The sequence below is a fragment of the Geotrypetes seraphini genome, chromosome 1 (genome assembly GCF_902459505.1).
Source record: "Geotrypetes seraphini chromosome 1, aGeoSer1.1, whole genome shotgun sequence".
NCBI lineage: Eukaryota > Metazoa > Chordata > Amphibia > Gymnophiona > Dermophiidae > Geotrypetes > Geotrypetes seraphini.
The window spans coordinates 165,663,171-165,678,911 of record NC_047084.1 but is presented as its reverse complement, the minus strand read 5'-3'; the positions used below and the strand labels follow the sequence as shown (position 1 = coordinate 165,678,911).

General features: G+C 46.3%; 1 protein-coding gene across 1 annotated transcript in view; it reads right to left on the bottom strand.

Annotated features, from left to right (window-relative positions):
• The window catches only part of GUCY1A1 (guanylate cyclase 1 soluble subunit alpha 1), an 89,117-nt gene that overhangs the window by 33,493 nt on the left and 39,883 nt on the right, over positions 1 to 15,741 (bottom strand). The window contains exons 7-8 of the mRNA XM_033941267.1: positions 8,876 to 9,361; positions 5,533 to 5,676 (exon numbers count right to left, since the gene is read on the bottom strand). Coding sequence (XP_033797158.1) covers positions 5,533 to 5,676; positions 8,876 to 9,361 — 630 coding nt within the window. The remainder of the gene's footprint in view (positions 1 to 5,532; positions 5,677 to 8,875; positions 9,362 to 15,741) is intronic.

The window sequence follows — 15,741 nt, the reverse complement described above, 5'->3', positions numbered from 1 at the left end:
GACCCACTATAACCTCCCCAACCCTGAAATGTCCTGTCTAAATTAAATTGTAAGCTCTTCTGAGCAGGGACTACCTATTGTATGTTAAAATGTACAACGCTAGTAGTAGTCTTCCCCCCCGTCCCGCCCTCCCTTTACTATGCCACAGTTCCTACCCCACCCACTGTGTCACAGCCAAGCAGGGGAAGCAATGGATAGAGCACAATGTTTGTGCCCTGCCTCCTTTGGGCCCAGTGCAGTCATACTGTGAACACATAGCTACACCTCCCCCTCCGTATTCACGGTTTCCGTATCTACGGATTCACTTATTCGCGATTTTAAACCTAAAATTCCTTTTTTGGGGGGCTATTTTAAGATCTGTAAGCCCCCCCTTAAGCCTTACCTGGTGGTCTAGCGAGTTTTCGGGGCAGGAGCGATGTTCCCACGCTCCTGCCCCATGCAGATTGCTCATAGGCAATGGCTCGAGAGACTACGGGAGCTCAAGGCACCCATTTCCTGTGAGTGATCTGTAAGGGGCAGGAGCGTGGGAAGATCGTTCCTGCCTGAAAACCCGCTAGACCACCAGGGGGGGGGGGGACTTTCAGGGTTTAAAATAGCCGGGGGAAGCGGGGGTTAGGGGCAGAACCAGCCCTAATATTATTTGCGGTTTTTTAAATATTTGCGGGCCAGCTCTGCCCCTATCCACCACGAATACGGAGGGGGCAGTTGTGACAGGGATCTGGCTAGTCCTACTGAATCCAAGGAGAAAGTCCCTGTAAGCCCCAGTAAAAACCTAGTGATCAGGTCTAGGAAACATCCTGAGCGAGGTGAAAATCCTGTGAACAGCTTTAGGAAGGTGCCTGCCCCTTTAAGAGTATCCAAAGCTCAGGCTGTTACTGAAAGGACAGGGCCCTTTAAGAATTTGGCTAACCCTGCTAGGAGGGGGCGTGGCTTGTTGCCGAGGCTCCCATTTACAGAGCTTTCCTCGTCAGATAGAGAGGAGAGGCAGCTGGGACAGGAAGCTGAGCAAAAGCTGGGAAGGAAGCCAGTCCTTCCAATTGAACCATGGCCAGCACAAGAAAGTTTCCCTGAAGATTGGGAAATGGAGGAACCAGAAGTCCAGCCTGAGGAACAAGACATGGAATGCCAGGTGGACTATGACCTGCCTAACTGGGAGGAACACTTAATGGAGTGTGAGTAGGCTATTAAGCCCAGAAATTTTCCTTGTTTTTTTAAACTTTTGAATTTATGGTTTGGAGCAGTTTGTGCACTGCTCTGACTTGTGCTGGGAGCTGCAAAAGTTACACCAGAGCTTGTCTATTGGGGAGGGCGGCAACACCTGTGGTGAACAGGCTCCTCTTCTCCCAACCTGTTGGGGATTTGGCTCTACCCAACAGGGACACAGTCAGAGCCAGAGTCAGAGAGAACATTTTCCAAGAAAGTGGTGCTAGGTGCTTGGACTGTTTTGTTAAGCCATGAGTATGGCCTGAAGACTAAATTAAGGATATTTGTATTGATAGCCTGGACTAACTCTGAAAGCACGATTTGTGCTGGAGCGGGACTTATTTGCTTCCCTAAGAAGAGTGAAGGAAATTCTTGAAAGTTTGTTTTCCACTCTTGCCAAAATTCTGACATATTTTTGTTGTTTGAAACTTTTGGATATTTCATTAAAGTGGTTTTGTTTGAACAACCTGGACCTTTTGTGTACAATTTCTGGGATACAATAAGAAACCTGTGTTCCACTATCCTTATTTTAAACTCAGGACTAGGATTCAGCGAAGCCATTTGGCCTAGCCAGGATCCTTGTCCCACATAGTGCAGTTACAGCCCTACTATGAGGATCTAGAGAACATGTCATTATCAAGGTAGAGGTAGAAATTTGTTCAGAAGTAGATTTCCCCCAAAATTCTGTTAATTCTAAACTGTCCAACATGGGTCGAGCAGCTTGACGCCTTTGTCTGAGCTTACGGCAGATAAACATTCCAATGGAGATACCGATTCAGGGGTAACCTTCAGAACATTAATCACATGCTTTTTTTTTTGCATTAGAATTAGTTGATGCTTTTTGTGGTCTTGAGACTATATTATTTATATTTTACTGATAAGGGCTTCGGGTCTCTTGTAGCTGTGTCTTTTTCTGGGCAGTGCTTCAAATGTTGTTAAATAAATCTTCCAGAGTTTATTTGTCTTTCTTTTAAGTTGTCTTGGTTTCTGAAACTTTCATTTTGTCTTTGGTCTGGTTAATAAATATTTATAACCATCTGCAGTTCGGGGCCAAGTTAGGCGCCTACCATCCAATTGAGCTCAATTTACGTCAATTATGAGGTGCTAATTTTTAATCATCCTAGCCAATTAAATAATTAACCCCCTCCCCTTTTACTAAACCATGGTAGAGGTTTCTAATGCGGCCCGGAGCGCTAAACGCTCCAATGCTCATATTATTCCTATGAGCAACAGTTTAGTAAGAGGGCCTAAGTTAGACCAGGCATTCCGATCTAGGCGCTTATCATTAGGCATTATTTATAGAATCAGGGCCTTAGCACCCATATTTCTGGTGTCTAATTTTTGGTACTTTGTCGACAGCAAAGAATGATGGAAAGAAAATATAATTTCAATAAATGAAAAACGAAGAGCAGAGTTGCAGCGCACAAAAAAAATTAAATCATAGCAGCAACAAGGAATAAAAAATGCTTGAATTCCTCGGTGGAGCAAAAACACCCCTGAAGAAGCCTGAAATTATGAAACGGTGATCTCCATTGCGAAAGTTAAGTGCCCTTTTGCATGGGAAATGCCATAAGAACATAAGAATAGGCTTACTGGGTCAGACCAATGGTCTATCATAAGCCCAGTAGCCCGCTCTCACGGTGGCCAATCCAGGTCACCAGCACCTGGCCAAAACCCAAAGAGCAGCAACATTCTATGCTACCGATCCAGGGCAAGCAGTGGCTTCCCCCAATGTCTTTCTCAATAACAAGATTATGGACTTTTCCTCCAGTAAATTGTCTAAAAACCAGCTACGCTATCCATTCTTACCACAACCTCAGGCAACGCGTTCCAGAGCTTAACTATTCTCTAAGTGAAAAAATATTTCCTCCTATTGGTTTTAAAAGTATTTCCCTGTAACTTCGAGTGTCCCCTAGTCTTTGTATTTTTTTTTTGACAGAGTGAAAAATCGATCCACTTGTACCCGTTCTACTCCATTCAGGATTTGTAGACTTCAATCATGTCTCCCCTCAGCCATCTCTTTTCCAAGCTGAAGAGCCCTAACTTTTTTAGTCTGTCCTCATACAGAGGAGTTCCATCCCCTTTATATCTTGTGCATTTGAACTTAAGTACCGTATTTTCATGCATATAACGCGCGCATTATACACGATTTTACAAACTGTGCATAACCGTGCGCGTTATACGTGTGAGCGCGTTTTACAACTTTTTTTTCCCAATCCGATCGGCATCCCCCCTGCCCCCCTGCTCGCATCACCCCCCCTCCCCCGCGATCCTATATCCCCCCCAGCACCGCAAAACATCTCTTACCCGATTGGGCACCGGCACCAGCACCAATGCACAGGACGTGCCAGTGCCAGTGCCCGAAGATCCTCCCTCGTTGGTTTGGGCTGGGCTGGGTGGTGCGGGAGAGATCCTTCTTCTTCCTGTGCCGGGCTGGACTAGGCTTTGAGCATTTGCGCATGCTCAAAGCCTTCTGGTCGAGAGAGCGCGTTTTACACGGGTGCGCGGTACATGGGTGAAAATACGGTAGTTGAGATTACAACAAAGTTTTGGTGCCTAAAGCTGCTTGATTTGCAAAACTATATTAAGTATACTTGTTGCTGAATTCCAAAACTGCTTGATATATAGAACTGTGTTAAGAGCAGGAGCAGTTGACTGAAAATAATTTAGACAAGATAAGAAATCTAGCAGCTGAAACAGAGTGTTCCGTATAAAGTTTGTCGTATTCTTGCAGATCAAGCTACCTTAAATGACTGAAATATAATAAAGAATTCCAAAACTGCATGATATATTGAAATAGTCGAAAGAAAGTTCATAACACTAAGGGCTCCACAGTCCCGGTCATTCGCAGTATTTTCCAACCACAAATGACCGGGCAGGAGAGGGCAGCCAGAGCGCCAGCGAGTGAAGGAAATCACTCGCAGTATGCTCCGACCGCCTCTTCCTGTACTAAAGTCGGGCCTCACCAATCAGGATCTGCGTGTCAAAGCAGCTCCTGATTGGTGAGGCCCGACTTTAGTACAGGAAGAGACGGTTGGAGCATACCGCGAGTGATTTCCTTCACACGCCGGCGCTCCAGCTGCCCTCTCCTGAATCCTCTGCTAAAAAAAACGTATTTGCGGTTTTTCAACATTCGCGGGGGTTCCTGGAACGGAACCCCCGTGAATATCGGGGGGAGTACTGTAGTTGGTTAAAGAGGTGGAGTGCACAGTAGCACTGAAGGCTATATTCTATAAATAGCGCCCTAATCACAGCTGCCTAGCAATGACTAAGTTTGGGATCCACGCCAAACTTACTTTTTTTTAATTGGCTTAATTGGCATGGTAATTGACCATCCCAAGTTTCAAGTCTTATTAAAATTTTGTTATACAGTACTCCCCCGATACTCGTGGGGGTTCTGTTCCAGGAACCCCCGCGAATATCGAAAAACCACAAATACGGTTTTTCGCCTGGGGAGGCAGGAGAGGGCAGCTGGAGTGCCGGCGAGTGAAGGAAATCACTCATGGTATGCTCCGACCGCCTCTTCCTGTACTAAAGTCGGGCTACACCAAGGAGCTGCTTTGACATGCAGCTCCTGATTGGTGTAGTCCGACTTTTGCACAGGAAGAGGCGGTCGGAGAATACCGCGAATGAGTGAAACCACGAACCATCAATTCACAGGGGCACACTGTACCGCCAAACCAAATTTCAAGGCGGTGTACATCCAAAGGTTAAAAAGTACATATATTTATAAATACAAAGTACTAAGCTTAAGGTTGTCCTACAAAGACTTGACAAAACAAACAGACAAAATGGAACAAGAGGGACCATGCTAGCTTGCAGCCAATCAAAATAAAATAAAAATTAAGCATTATAAGAGCTCGACGCCACACTCTTAGGATGCCTAGCGATGCTTAAGTGGAGGCGCCATCCAACACCTAGGGATGCCTATGTTATCTAAAAATAGGCGTAATTATGGCCGTGGTTGACTTAGGCATCAAGACATAGGCGCTGCCAAATTAGGCAAGTGAAAAGCTACACTAATGGAGCGGCGCCATGTCTAGGAAGCCTAGTGACGGCTAAGTCTGCTTAGGCGCCACTAGGCATGATTCTATAAACGGCACCGTTTTTTTTTGATTGACAACTGCGCCAAGCACCGCCCACAATGTGAGTGCCGCGCGGCACTGTATATAGAATCTAGCCCCGAGCGCATTATTTTCTGAGGGACTTTCTTGAATCTACCCCACAATGTCGACACGTACTGGAACAATGAGCAATTTGTTACAAAAACAAAAACAAAAAACAAAGGACTAATGCTAGTTGAATTTATTCCAGGCAGTTATGCCTTACCTTGATGGGTTCTCCATGGGGAGACATCACTTCATCGGAGAGCTCCATCATCTTGAGAGCCATCAGTGCTACCTGCGCAGCGTGCGTTTCACTTTCTCTATGCAATCCTCCAGCTACACAATACGCATCACCAATTGTCTCAACCTAAAAGTATACATGAAATCTAGCTTACTAATTCACCAGCATTACAGCTTCATAAAAATGTCTTCTGAATGGTGAAAGAACAGTTAAGGGGGGTGTCTACCATGAAGATATCAGTATGTAATAGCCATTCACAGGACCTACACTCACCGCTTGCCCTGGGATTGGCAGCATGGAATATCGCTATTTGGATTTCTGCCCGGTACTTCTGACCTTGAGTGGTCACTATTGGAGACAGGATGCTGGACTAGAAGGACTGTTGGTCTGACCCAGTGTGGCTAACCCAGTACAGTAAAAATCCCATACCAGGTGTTTAGTGCAGACACAGGTGGAATCTGGATGGATAATGGGTGTAGATGGGGAGTGGCTGGCAGCAAAAGCTGGTACAGAGAACAATACTAGAAGTTAGCTGTCATGGCTGCCAATAGCATTCCTGTGCAACAATGGCATTTACGCTGGGATTTTGCGTCAGAGGGAAGGCTTCCAGGTCAGCCACTCGCAGCGTGTAGGATCCACTGCCCATGGCTTTTTGAAGACTATGAGTTCAGCCGCACTGAGTAATGAAGGAAGGAGGTGCTATTTGGACATCTGAAGCTGGGCCCAGAGGTACATTCTCGCAAAAGGGAGGGCATGGAAAGGCAGGGCCAGGGGGGCTCAGTGTACTTGGGTGCTTAGGGCCCACTGAAGAATTAATCCTACCATCTCCAGCCTCATAATCTGCCCATTTCCTATATCGTTAGCATGTGAATTAATATGTACTGTAATGCCAGTATGCCACAATGCACTAGAAGGAAATTCTGTATAGGACGCCAGTCTCAGCAGCTGCCTACGAAGCGGCTGAGAATTGCAGACTGGCGTCCTATACAGAATTGCATTTACCCTAATGGACAGATGCCTAACCCCGCCGATTCTCTAACCAACGCCCATGTCACAGGCGCCAGTTAGAGAATTGTGTCTGATCCCTTGCCACCAGCTGATCGCAGCAAGGAAATCTCCCTGCCGTGATCAGCTGGGCGGCCATAGCAGGGACCCCCTCAGCAAAGTTGGCCGGAAGGAGGGATGCCCACTCCCTCCCGCCGGAACCCCAGAATGCCCCCCCACGGTGCCAGGGTGTTCTATAGGTGGGGAGGGTGGCATGAGAGAGTGGGAATCCCACCTGCCAGGGAATTTCTCATGGGGGGCATTAGGAGGTTCCATGAGGAGGGAATGGGCATCCCTCCTGCCGACCGACTTCGTGGGATGGGGGTTCCCTGCCATGGCCGCTCACCTGATTGCGGCAGGGGGATTCCCTTGCCACGATCAGCTCTGCGGCTGCGTCTATTTGAAATGTAGGCCAGCATTTTGCAGGCCTACATTTCGGACATCTTTCACAACCGCCCAAGTCCACTTCCGGCCGAAACCATGCCCAAGCCCAGCCTTGTGCGAGCTTAAGTGTCCCGACGCATCTCCCTGCACCCACGACAGACATCTACAGTGTAAGCGGTCTGCCTCAGATTTTGTTGGTTTTTTTTTAACGTGCATCCCGATTGGCTGGTTAGACAGCGGTAGGACACCTACCGCTGCCTTTAATAGTGACACAGTTTAAAGAATCTGCCCCTAAGAAGGTAAATCTCAAAAGGACACTTAAAATTAGGTGCCAGGAAAAAAACACGCTAAAGGGCTCCTTTTACAAAAGTGCGTTAGGGCCTTAACGCGTGCTAAATTGCCACGCGCGCTAGCCGCTACCGCCTCCTCTTGAGCAGGCTGTAGTTTTGTGGGTAGCGTGCGCTAATCCGGTGTGTGCACTAAAAACGCTAGTGCACCTTTGTAAAAGGAGCCCTAAGTGTGAATTCTATATTGCAAGCATGTATGCTAGCTCAATGGCTGGAATAAATGCTCGCACCTAACCGTAGGCAGCTAGATGCATAAATGCTAGTATTTTATAAATTGCGTGCAGAACTTCTAGGCACGCCCCTGACCTGCAGTTCTCAGATCCATGCCCCCTTGCAGTAGTATGTGATAGATTCTGTGTGCACAATTTATAGAATACCAATTAATGGCAGTTATACATGCAACTGTTAATTAGTATTAATTAGTGCCAAACACCAATTACACTTCCCCTTCCGTTTTCGCAAATTCCGTATTTACGGATTCGGTTATTCGCGTTTTTTGACCAAAAGATAAATTTTAATTTTTCGGGCTTTTTTAAACCTGTAAGCCCTCCCCCCTTTCCTCTCCCCTCCCCCCCCCCACCCACGTGACTGTGACCGTTATCTGGGTTTCATCGCATTTGGATAAGTAGAACCGATGTTTCAGCCATCATGACGTCATTTTCTTCAGGATATGTTGTGAGGTCTGCAGTTTGTCTTTATATAAAGTGGGTCCACCGGCCTGATTGAGAACAGGGAGGTCTTTGGTCATGAATTTGAATTTTGGCAGGAAAGTTAGTTGGTCACAGATTTGAATTTTGGTGGGAACGTCCTTTGGACACAATTTTAAATTCTGGCAGGGAAGTCTGTGGTTGCATGTTTTGAATTCTGACAGAAAAAGGGGGTGGAAACATGAAGCATGTTGCTAATATTTGGGTTTTTGCCAGGTACTAGTGACCTGGATTGGCCACCGTGAAGATGTACTATTGGGCTAGATCAGAGGTCTCAAACTCGTGGCCCGGGGCCACATGCGGCCCACCAGGTACTATTTTGAGGCCCTTGGTATGATTATCATATTCACAAAAATAAAATAAAACAGTTTCTTGATCATATATCTCTTTAGCTATAAATTACAATATTATTATTAAGACTTAGCCAAAAGGAAAGATTTATAAACTATAAAGAGTTTTACCTCATGCAAAGTAGTCATTTCTTTAATAAGACATTACTATTTTTTCTGAGGCCCTCCAAGTACCTGCAAATCCAAAATGTGGCCCTGTAAAGGGTTTGAGTTTGAGACCACTGGGCTAGATGAAACATTGGTCTGACCCAGTAAGGCTATTCTTATGTTCTTATAAATACTGGAGAGCCACAGCATACCAATATATCTCATGCATATTCATTGTGTTGATCCTAATAACCCGATTGGTCAGGTGTGTCTCCAGGACATGGCAGAGAACATCACAGGTATCAAGGGTGTATTTCCTTCCAAAGGTATTATTCTAGACTTCAGAACCATCTGTAACATCTCGTCCCTTCTACAAGAAAACCATAAATATACAAATTTGCTCTACCTTGTAAACATCTAGTTCTCCGCACTGGTAATCAAAACGAGTATAGAGTTCACTGAGCATGGTGATAACCTGCATAGGTGAGCACTGGGAGCAGATTGCGGTGAATCCTACAATGTCAGAGAAAAGCATTGTGATATTATTAAATTTCTTGGCTTGCACCACTTGCCCCTGCCACAGCTGCTGAGCAACTTCTCCAGGAAAAATTGAGAACAAAAGATCCACCGTCTTCTTCTTCTCCTCTTCAAGTGCTTGATGGGCCTGCTCCAGAGTAGTTTTAAGCTTTCCCAACCTTTTCTTCAGTCCATCTTGAGCTCTCACTTGTTCTCCTATCAAAACAACATCTCGTAAAGCGTTGTGAATCGGGATATCTGAAAGGTACAACCCACGTCCTGTGAAGTCCTCCAGTCTACCCACACAGGGGGATCCCAAGAACAAGATGGCGCTGGATTCGAAAACGTAGATCATTTGGCCTTTGAGATCCATTACCTGCAAAGTAATGAAGGTGGTTAGCTTTGCCCAATAAGCAAATGGCAAGAAAGTCTTCCTCTGGTTTATTTTCAGTTGCTTGACGTGAGCTGCTCTTAGTAGTCTACAATTTATAGAACTATGTCTTAAGAACAGTTTACTCAATAGTCTGGTATGATTTCCAGTATGGTACGCTATTTAAAGTAAGCCTCAGTATGTAAATATTACTTTTTAGAAATGAGACCTGTGCGTTTCTTATGTAACAGACTTGCTTGGCAAAAGAAAAAAAAAAATCACATCACATTCATTTATAATACGGTAAAATGCATTAACACAGGCTGGCTCTCTTTTCCAGACAGTTTTCCAGTTTTATTGTCTGCTAGCAAAGTGCTTCTTAACCTTTCCTGAAGGCACAACTTGACACCTAGCATTTGTGTTTTCAGGAATACCGAAATGAATAGATCTGCATGTTTGGCTTCCATTATAAGTGAATCTCTCTCATACATATTCACCATTGTAATACCAGAATGAATATGCATGGATTTGCTTACAACTATTACTTCCATTTTATGTAAATCTCTCATGCTATTTCACCATGGTAATAGCATAATGAATATGCATGGAATTGGTTTGCATGCATTACTTCCATTTTACATAAACCTAGCTCATGCATATGCACCATGAATATGTATGAAATAGGTTTTGCATGCATAGCTCCCATTGTATGTAAATCTCTCTCATGCAAATTCACTATTGTAATCCTAAAAAGCGGGGTGGCTTGAGAAGTGCCATGCTACTGTCCTGAAAAAAATACTTTTAAAGGTCTGCATTCCATATCATTTGCCGTTATTCATGTACGCCATGTCATGACTTTTACCATCCTAGTCAAACCACATATTTTTCATTTATAAGAAGTGAACAGCACTAGCAAAGCTTTCATCATGATGGTGATACACTGTGAGAATTCAATTTATAAAAATTATTTTATTTCAGGAACTGGGACAGATTAACTGGTGGCGAAAGAGTGTGGAGGGGAGGGGGGGGGAGATGAGGAAATTCTCTTGGCATGCTTTATTCAAGATAAAATAAACTATACAGGTTTGGGCCTGCTGTAACAGGATTATAACAGTTTACAAGGAAAAGGAGTTTTTATAACATATTTCAGGGAGTTAGTAAAGGTCAAATAAATGTTACAGCAATTTTAGTCCTTTGCCCTTAGTGACAGGGCTGGGGACCAATCTGTCCATATCTTTGCATAAAAATTCTTCCAGATAGTAAACAAGTTCCAACTTCAAGGAAGCAGTCACACGCTCTGTTTCCTGTTTAAATACAGAGAGCAACACAACAAAAGATCTTTTCAACAGGACCGAAATGATTGGCATTCAAAGGCAGCACACCTTTTCTCTTCTGTCGGTCTCCCTGAAGCTTTTCAAGCAGAAATGTTGGGCTAAAAGTAGGTCAGTCTGACTGTACACACTCAAGAGCTTCCTGTGATCATCATCAGAGCCGGATCCAGGGCAGTGTCTTGCAAACTTTTTCCAAGCCCCGGCACACTAAACGTGGAGCCGCATCTGCAGGACCTCCGTGCATGCACAGGCATCGCTGCAATGACATCACGTGCACGGAGGCCATCTAGACCAGGGGTATCCAAGTCCCTCCTTGACGGCCGCAATCTAGTCGGGTTTTCAGGATTTCCCCAATGAATATTTATTATTTATTTATTATGCATGAGATCTATGTGCATGCACTGCTTTTAATGCAAATTCATTGGGGAAATCCTGAAAACCCGATTGGATTGCAGCCCTCAAGGAGGGACTTTGAGATCCCTGATCTAGATGGAGCCCTGAGTTTGCTAACACTGAAATTACCATGCTAGTGGGGGGTGTGGCGAGGAGGAGAGACACTGCTGCTGGCTGACTGCCTACAGGACGCGCCTCTCGCAGTGCACACAGTTTGTGTTACACTGATCTAGGGGATGATGAACAAGGAGACTGCTGCAGGTGTTGTAAGGGGAAGAGTGTCAGAGCAATTTGATACTCGATGGTGCTGTATACCATTTTGGATATCCACAGGCAGGGGGAGCAATTCAACCATTATGGGTATGTCCTGTAAGATAAAGGGCGGGAGGGGGGCAGACCTGCCAAGCCTTCCACATTGTGCAAGAGACTCCTGCTTTTGCGGGTTATCTCTTCTACTCCTGCAGGGGAGCGAGGAATTCCCCGCTCAGCAGCCTTCCCTTTCATCAGCAACAAGAGATTCATTAATAAGTCCATAGGCCATTATTGAGATGGCTTGGGGAAATCCACTGCTTATTCCTAGGGAAAACAGCATAAAATCTGTTTTACTACTTGGGATCTAGCTAGGTATTTGGGACCTGATTTGGCCAATGTTGAAAACAGGATACTGGGCTTGCAGGCCCTTCAGTCTGTCCCAGTATGGCAATTCTTATGTTATCATCTCTTGCTGCTGGAGGGACCACTTTCCTGATAAGGGCTGCAAAATCTCACAGCTCTTATCACGATACAACTACTATTTCTGAGAGGAGAAAAAGAGGGAAGATAACATTCTCTTTCTGAGAGAAGACATATCTTTGCGTAAATATATATTATTTTGCTCTGAGTTTTGATAGGTTTGGGGAGAAAAGCTAAATTGTAGGTTCCCTTCTATAGACAGTTTAGATCTTAAAGAGCAAACTTTACTTAGCTAGCCTTCATAGAATAATAGCCTTTTATAGTTCTACAGTTTTGTAAGCTTGAACCTTCTGCTAGCGATAGTCTCTGGCAGGCAGAGCAGGGTCTGGCTTATTCTCCTATGGGAGGGGCCTTAGGCACCTGGGCCAATCAGAAACTTAGGACCCTTCCTCCCTGTGCATCCCAGGGTGCACCAGGAAGGGTAGGCCTGCCATTTTAAAGAGGCAGGTCCTGCTGGTCTTCTAAAAAAGGTATGGAGGCATCGGAGGTTGGGATTGCCCACTAGACCACTAGGCTAGGTGTGATGGGGGCTGTGGAGGGGAAGCTTGCTGCAAGTGGGTATCGGGGGGGAGTTGGAGGGGTGGATGGCCCAACAGACCACCAGGCTTGTGTGGTGGGGACACCTATTAAAAATAAGCCTGCGGCAGGAAGGAGTGTGCATCTCTCCTGCCAATTTTCCACATGGAGTGGAGGCACTAGACCACCAGGCTTTTCTTTGGGTTACATTTATGAGGAATCAAAACTGATGGTGGATCCGAAAGCTGTTTTTTTTCCTCTCAGTGCCTGAGTCAATCGGCACTCAGGCACTAACAGGAAATAAGGCAATGACAATTCAGACCCTGCCAGCAAATATTGCTCCAATTCCTTGTAAATGGAGGGGCATTCCTTTTTGAGAATCACCCGGTGAGGTCATTTTAATATTAATGACCCTGATATATTACAGTTTTAATATTAATGATCTCATTGTATGACATTTGCATAGTACAATTAATGATCTCATTGTATGATATTTGCATAGTATAATTAGAGGCTGCTAGAAAGCACATAAAAGACCACAGTGAGCTGTTTTAATAACTGGGTGGTAAAATACATTAATTTAGCATCATCGTTAAATGCACAGTGACTTAAAAGAATCCTGCTCTGTGTGGAGTGGAACAAGTAGATGTGAGTCGCTTCTTTACTCTTTCTAAAAATACTAGGACTAGGGGACATGTAATGTGTAATTAAACTCTGAAATTTGTTGCCGGAAATGTGGTGAAAGCAGTGAGCTTAGCAGGGTTTAAAAAGTGTTTGGATAACTTCCTAACAGAGAAGTCAAGAATGGATGTGGGGAAATTCACTGCTTATTCCTAGGATAAGCAACAAAAAAATCTGTTTTATTCTTTGGAATCTTGCCCGGTACTTGTGACTTGGGTTGGCCACTGTTGAAAAGAGGATACTGAGCTTGATGGACTTGCGGTCTGTCCCAGTATGGCAGCTCTTATGTTATGTTTTTATTATGTTCCCTCTCTTTCTCTTTCTCCTTTTCCAAATCTGCCTGGATCAGAGTCCACTTAAGTTGGTTTCATCCTGACTGGATAAGTTGTGTTAATTAGCTGGGATTGGAGCTCTTTTTCCATCTTTTGTATTTGGTTGAAGGGCTCAGGGGTTTGTTCCTCTGGCCTTGTTTGCATGGCATTGTATTATGCCTGTCTTTTTTTAAAATATGCTAATAATTGGCCCGTTCTCCATCTGTAACCTAGGCACCAAGTCATAAAATTACTCTTATTATGTCTGAAGTTCAGCATGTTACTTGGCAAAAAATACAGAGGTACCTTTAAACCACTTAAAATGATGGAATAAAATATGCAGGTTAGCCTACTCTCCTACATCCCTCCTATGTGGCTAAAATTATGAACACTGCAAAGATTTTTATATACTTTACCTGGCTAAATTTAGCCAGATAGGGATGATTAAAGAAGATTAACTCTTGTTTTACGCACATACTCCAGATTTTGATCCAAGATGTGCGCCCAACTAAATTGGCTATTGAGCTAATTAGTGCCAACAATTGGGCGCTAATTGATACTAATTAGCACCAATTTGAATTTGCATGCACATCTTGCTACGTGTTACTCTATAACAATTCTATGGTTTATAGTTTAACAAAAAAAATATATATATACCGTATTTTCACGCAGATAACGCGCACCCGTGTAAAACGCGCACACGGGTATAGCGTGCAGAAACCACGATTTTATGTACAAAAACTTTTGTATACCGCGCTCACGCATATAACGCGCATGCAGCCCGACTGTCCTTTTGCCCGCCCCGACTCTCCTCTGGCCACCCCGACTCTCCTTTCGCCCTCCCCGACTCTCCGTGCGCTGTCCCGACTCTCCGTTCACCCTCCCTGACTCTCCGTGCGCTGTCCCGACTCTCCGTGCGCTGTCCCGACTCTCCGTTCACCCTCCCTGACTTTCCGTGCACTGCCCCGCCTCTCCGTGCGCTGTCCCGACTCTCCGTTCACCCTCCCTGACTTTCCGTGCACTGCCCCGCCTCTCCGTGCGCTGTCCCGACTCTCCGTTCACCCGCCCTGACTTTCCGTGCACTGCCCCGACTCTCCGTGCGCTGTCCCGACTCTCCGTTCACCCGCCCTGGAGCCTTAGGTCCCACCTGGGGGCGCGGCCTGAGGCACATGGTCGGGTTGGGCCCATGTGCCTCAGGCCGCGCCCCCAGGTGGGACCTAAGGCTCCAGGGCCTATTCTGATTGGCCCACGCGCCTTAGGCCCCACCAGTAGGCGGAGCTTTGGGACGGATGGGCCAATCCGGCCTCATTCCATCGTTGGCTGCCTGCCGGACAGGCGGGTTTGGCTCCCGTCTGTCCGGCCAACTACCAAAGGTACGGGGAAGGGGGGTGGGGGTGTCGTGGGGGGTTGGCCAGGGGGGTCGCGGGTCGGCTGGGGGGCGGTCGGAGGTTCTTGGGGGGGGGGGGGGTCGTTGGAGGGAGGGGGGTTTGCGTCGAGGGCAGGAGGGCCTGGGATCCCTCCTGCCCGTAATGTAGTGCGGGGTGGGGGGTCACCGTGGCCAGGAGGGTTTGGGCTCCCTCCTGGCCCGATATTGTCGGGGAGTTGGGGAGTCGGCCGGGCAAGAGGGCTTGGGCTCCCTCTTGCTCCGATCGTGGATGCGGGTGCGGGTGGGAGCGCGTGCGAGCGGTCGTTCGGGGTGGGGGTGCGAGCGGTCCTGCTGGGGGGGTGAATCGGGCGTCGGGCAAGGTGGGAACTATGTAAAAAAAATTTTGTATACCGCGCTCACGCGTATAACGCGCGAGGGGTATGCGCGGTAGGTAAAAACGCGTATAACGCGCGTGTTATATGCGTGAAAATACGGTATATACTGCCTTTCCTGAGCGCATCACAAGGCAGCTTACAATATAATATGACATAAAAGAAAGGAAAGCCATTGAGAAGGGAGCACAGAACCAATTTGCTGTATTTTTCATTCTATAGGATGCCCCTGACCATAGGACGCACCCCCCCTGTAGAGGAAGATTAAGCAAGAAAAAAAAATTGGGTTCTGAATTTTTTTTCTTAGTTCTTCCTCCTCTACACATAGGTGCGTCTGGTGCTGGGAAGCCTGAAGCAGCCCACAGCCCGCACGCAGAAGTCTGGTGGTCTGGTGCTGGGAAGCAGCAGCCCGCAGCAGCAACAAATACACCTCCCCCGCCCTCAAGGTACCTTTTTTTAACGGGTAGTGGTCCAGCACGGTCTCCTGGACGGCTGCCTTTCTCCTTGCACACAACACAGGAACATGACCTTTACGCTTCCTGCCTGGGCCCGCGCTGCTCTGTGATTGGCTGACGTCAGTTCACTGACGTCAGGGGTAGGACTGCGGCAGAGGCACATACTTTGGAGGCCAACAGCAGCCTGCTAGGTTCGAGCTGCAAGCTGC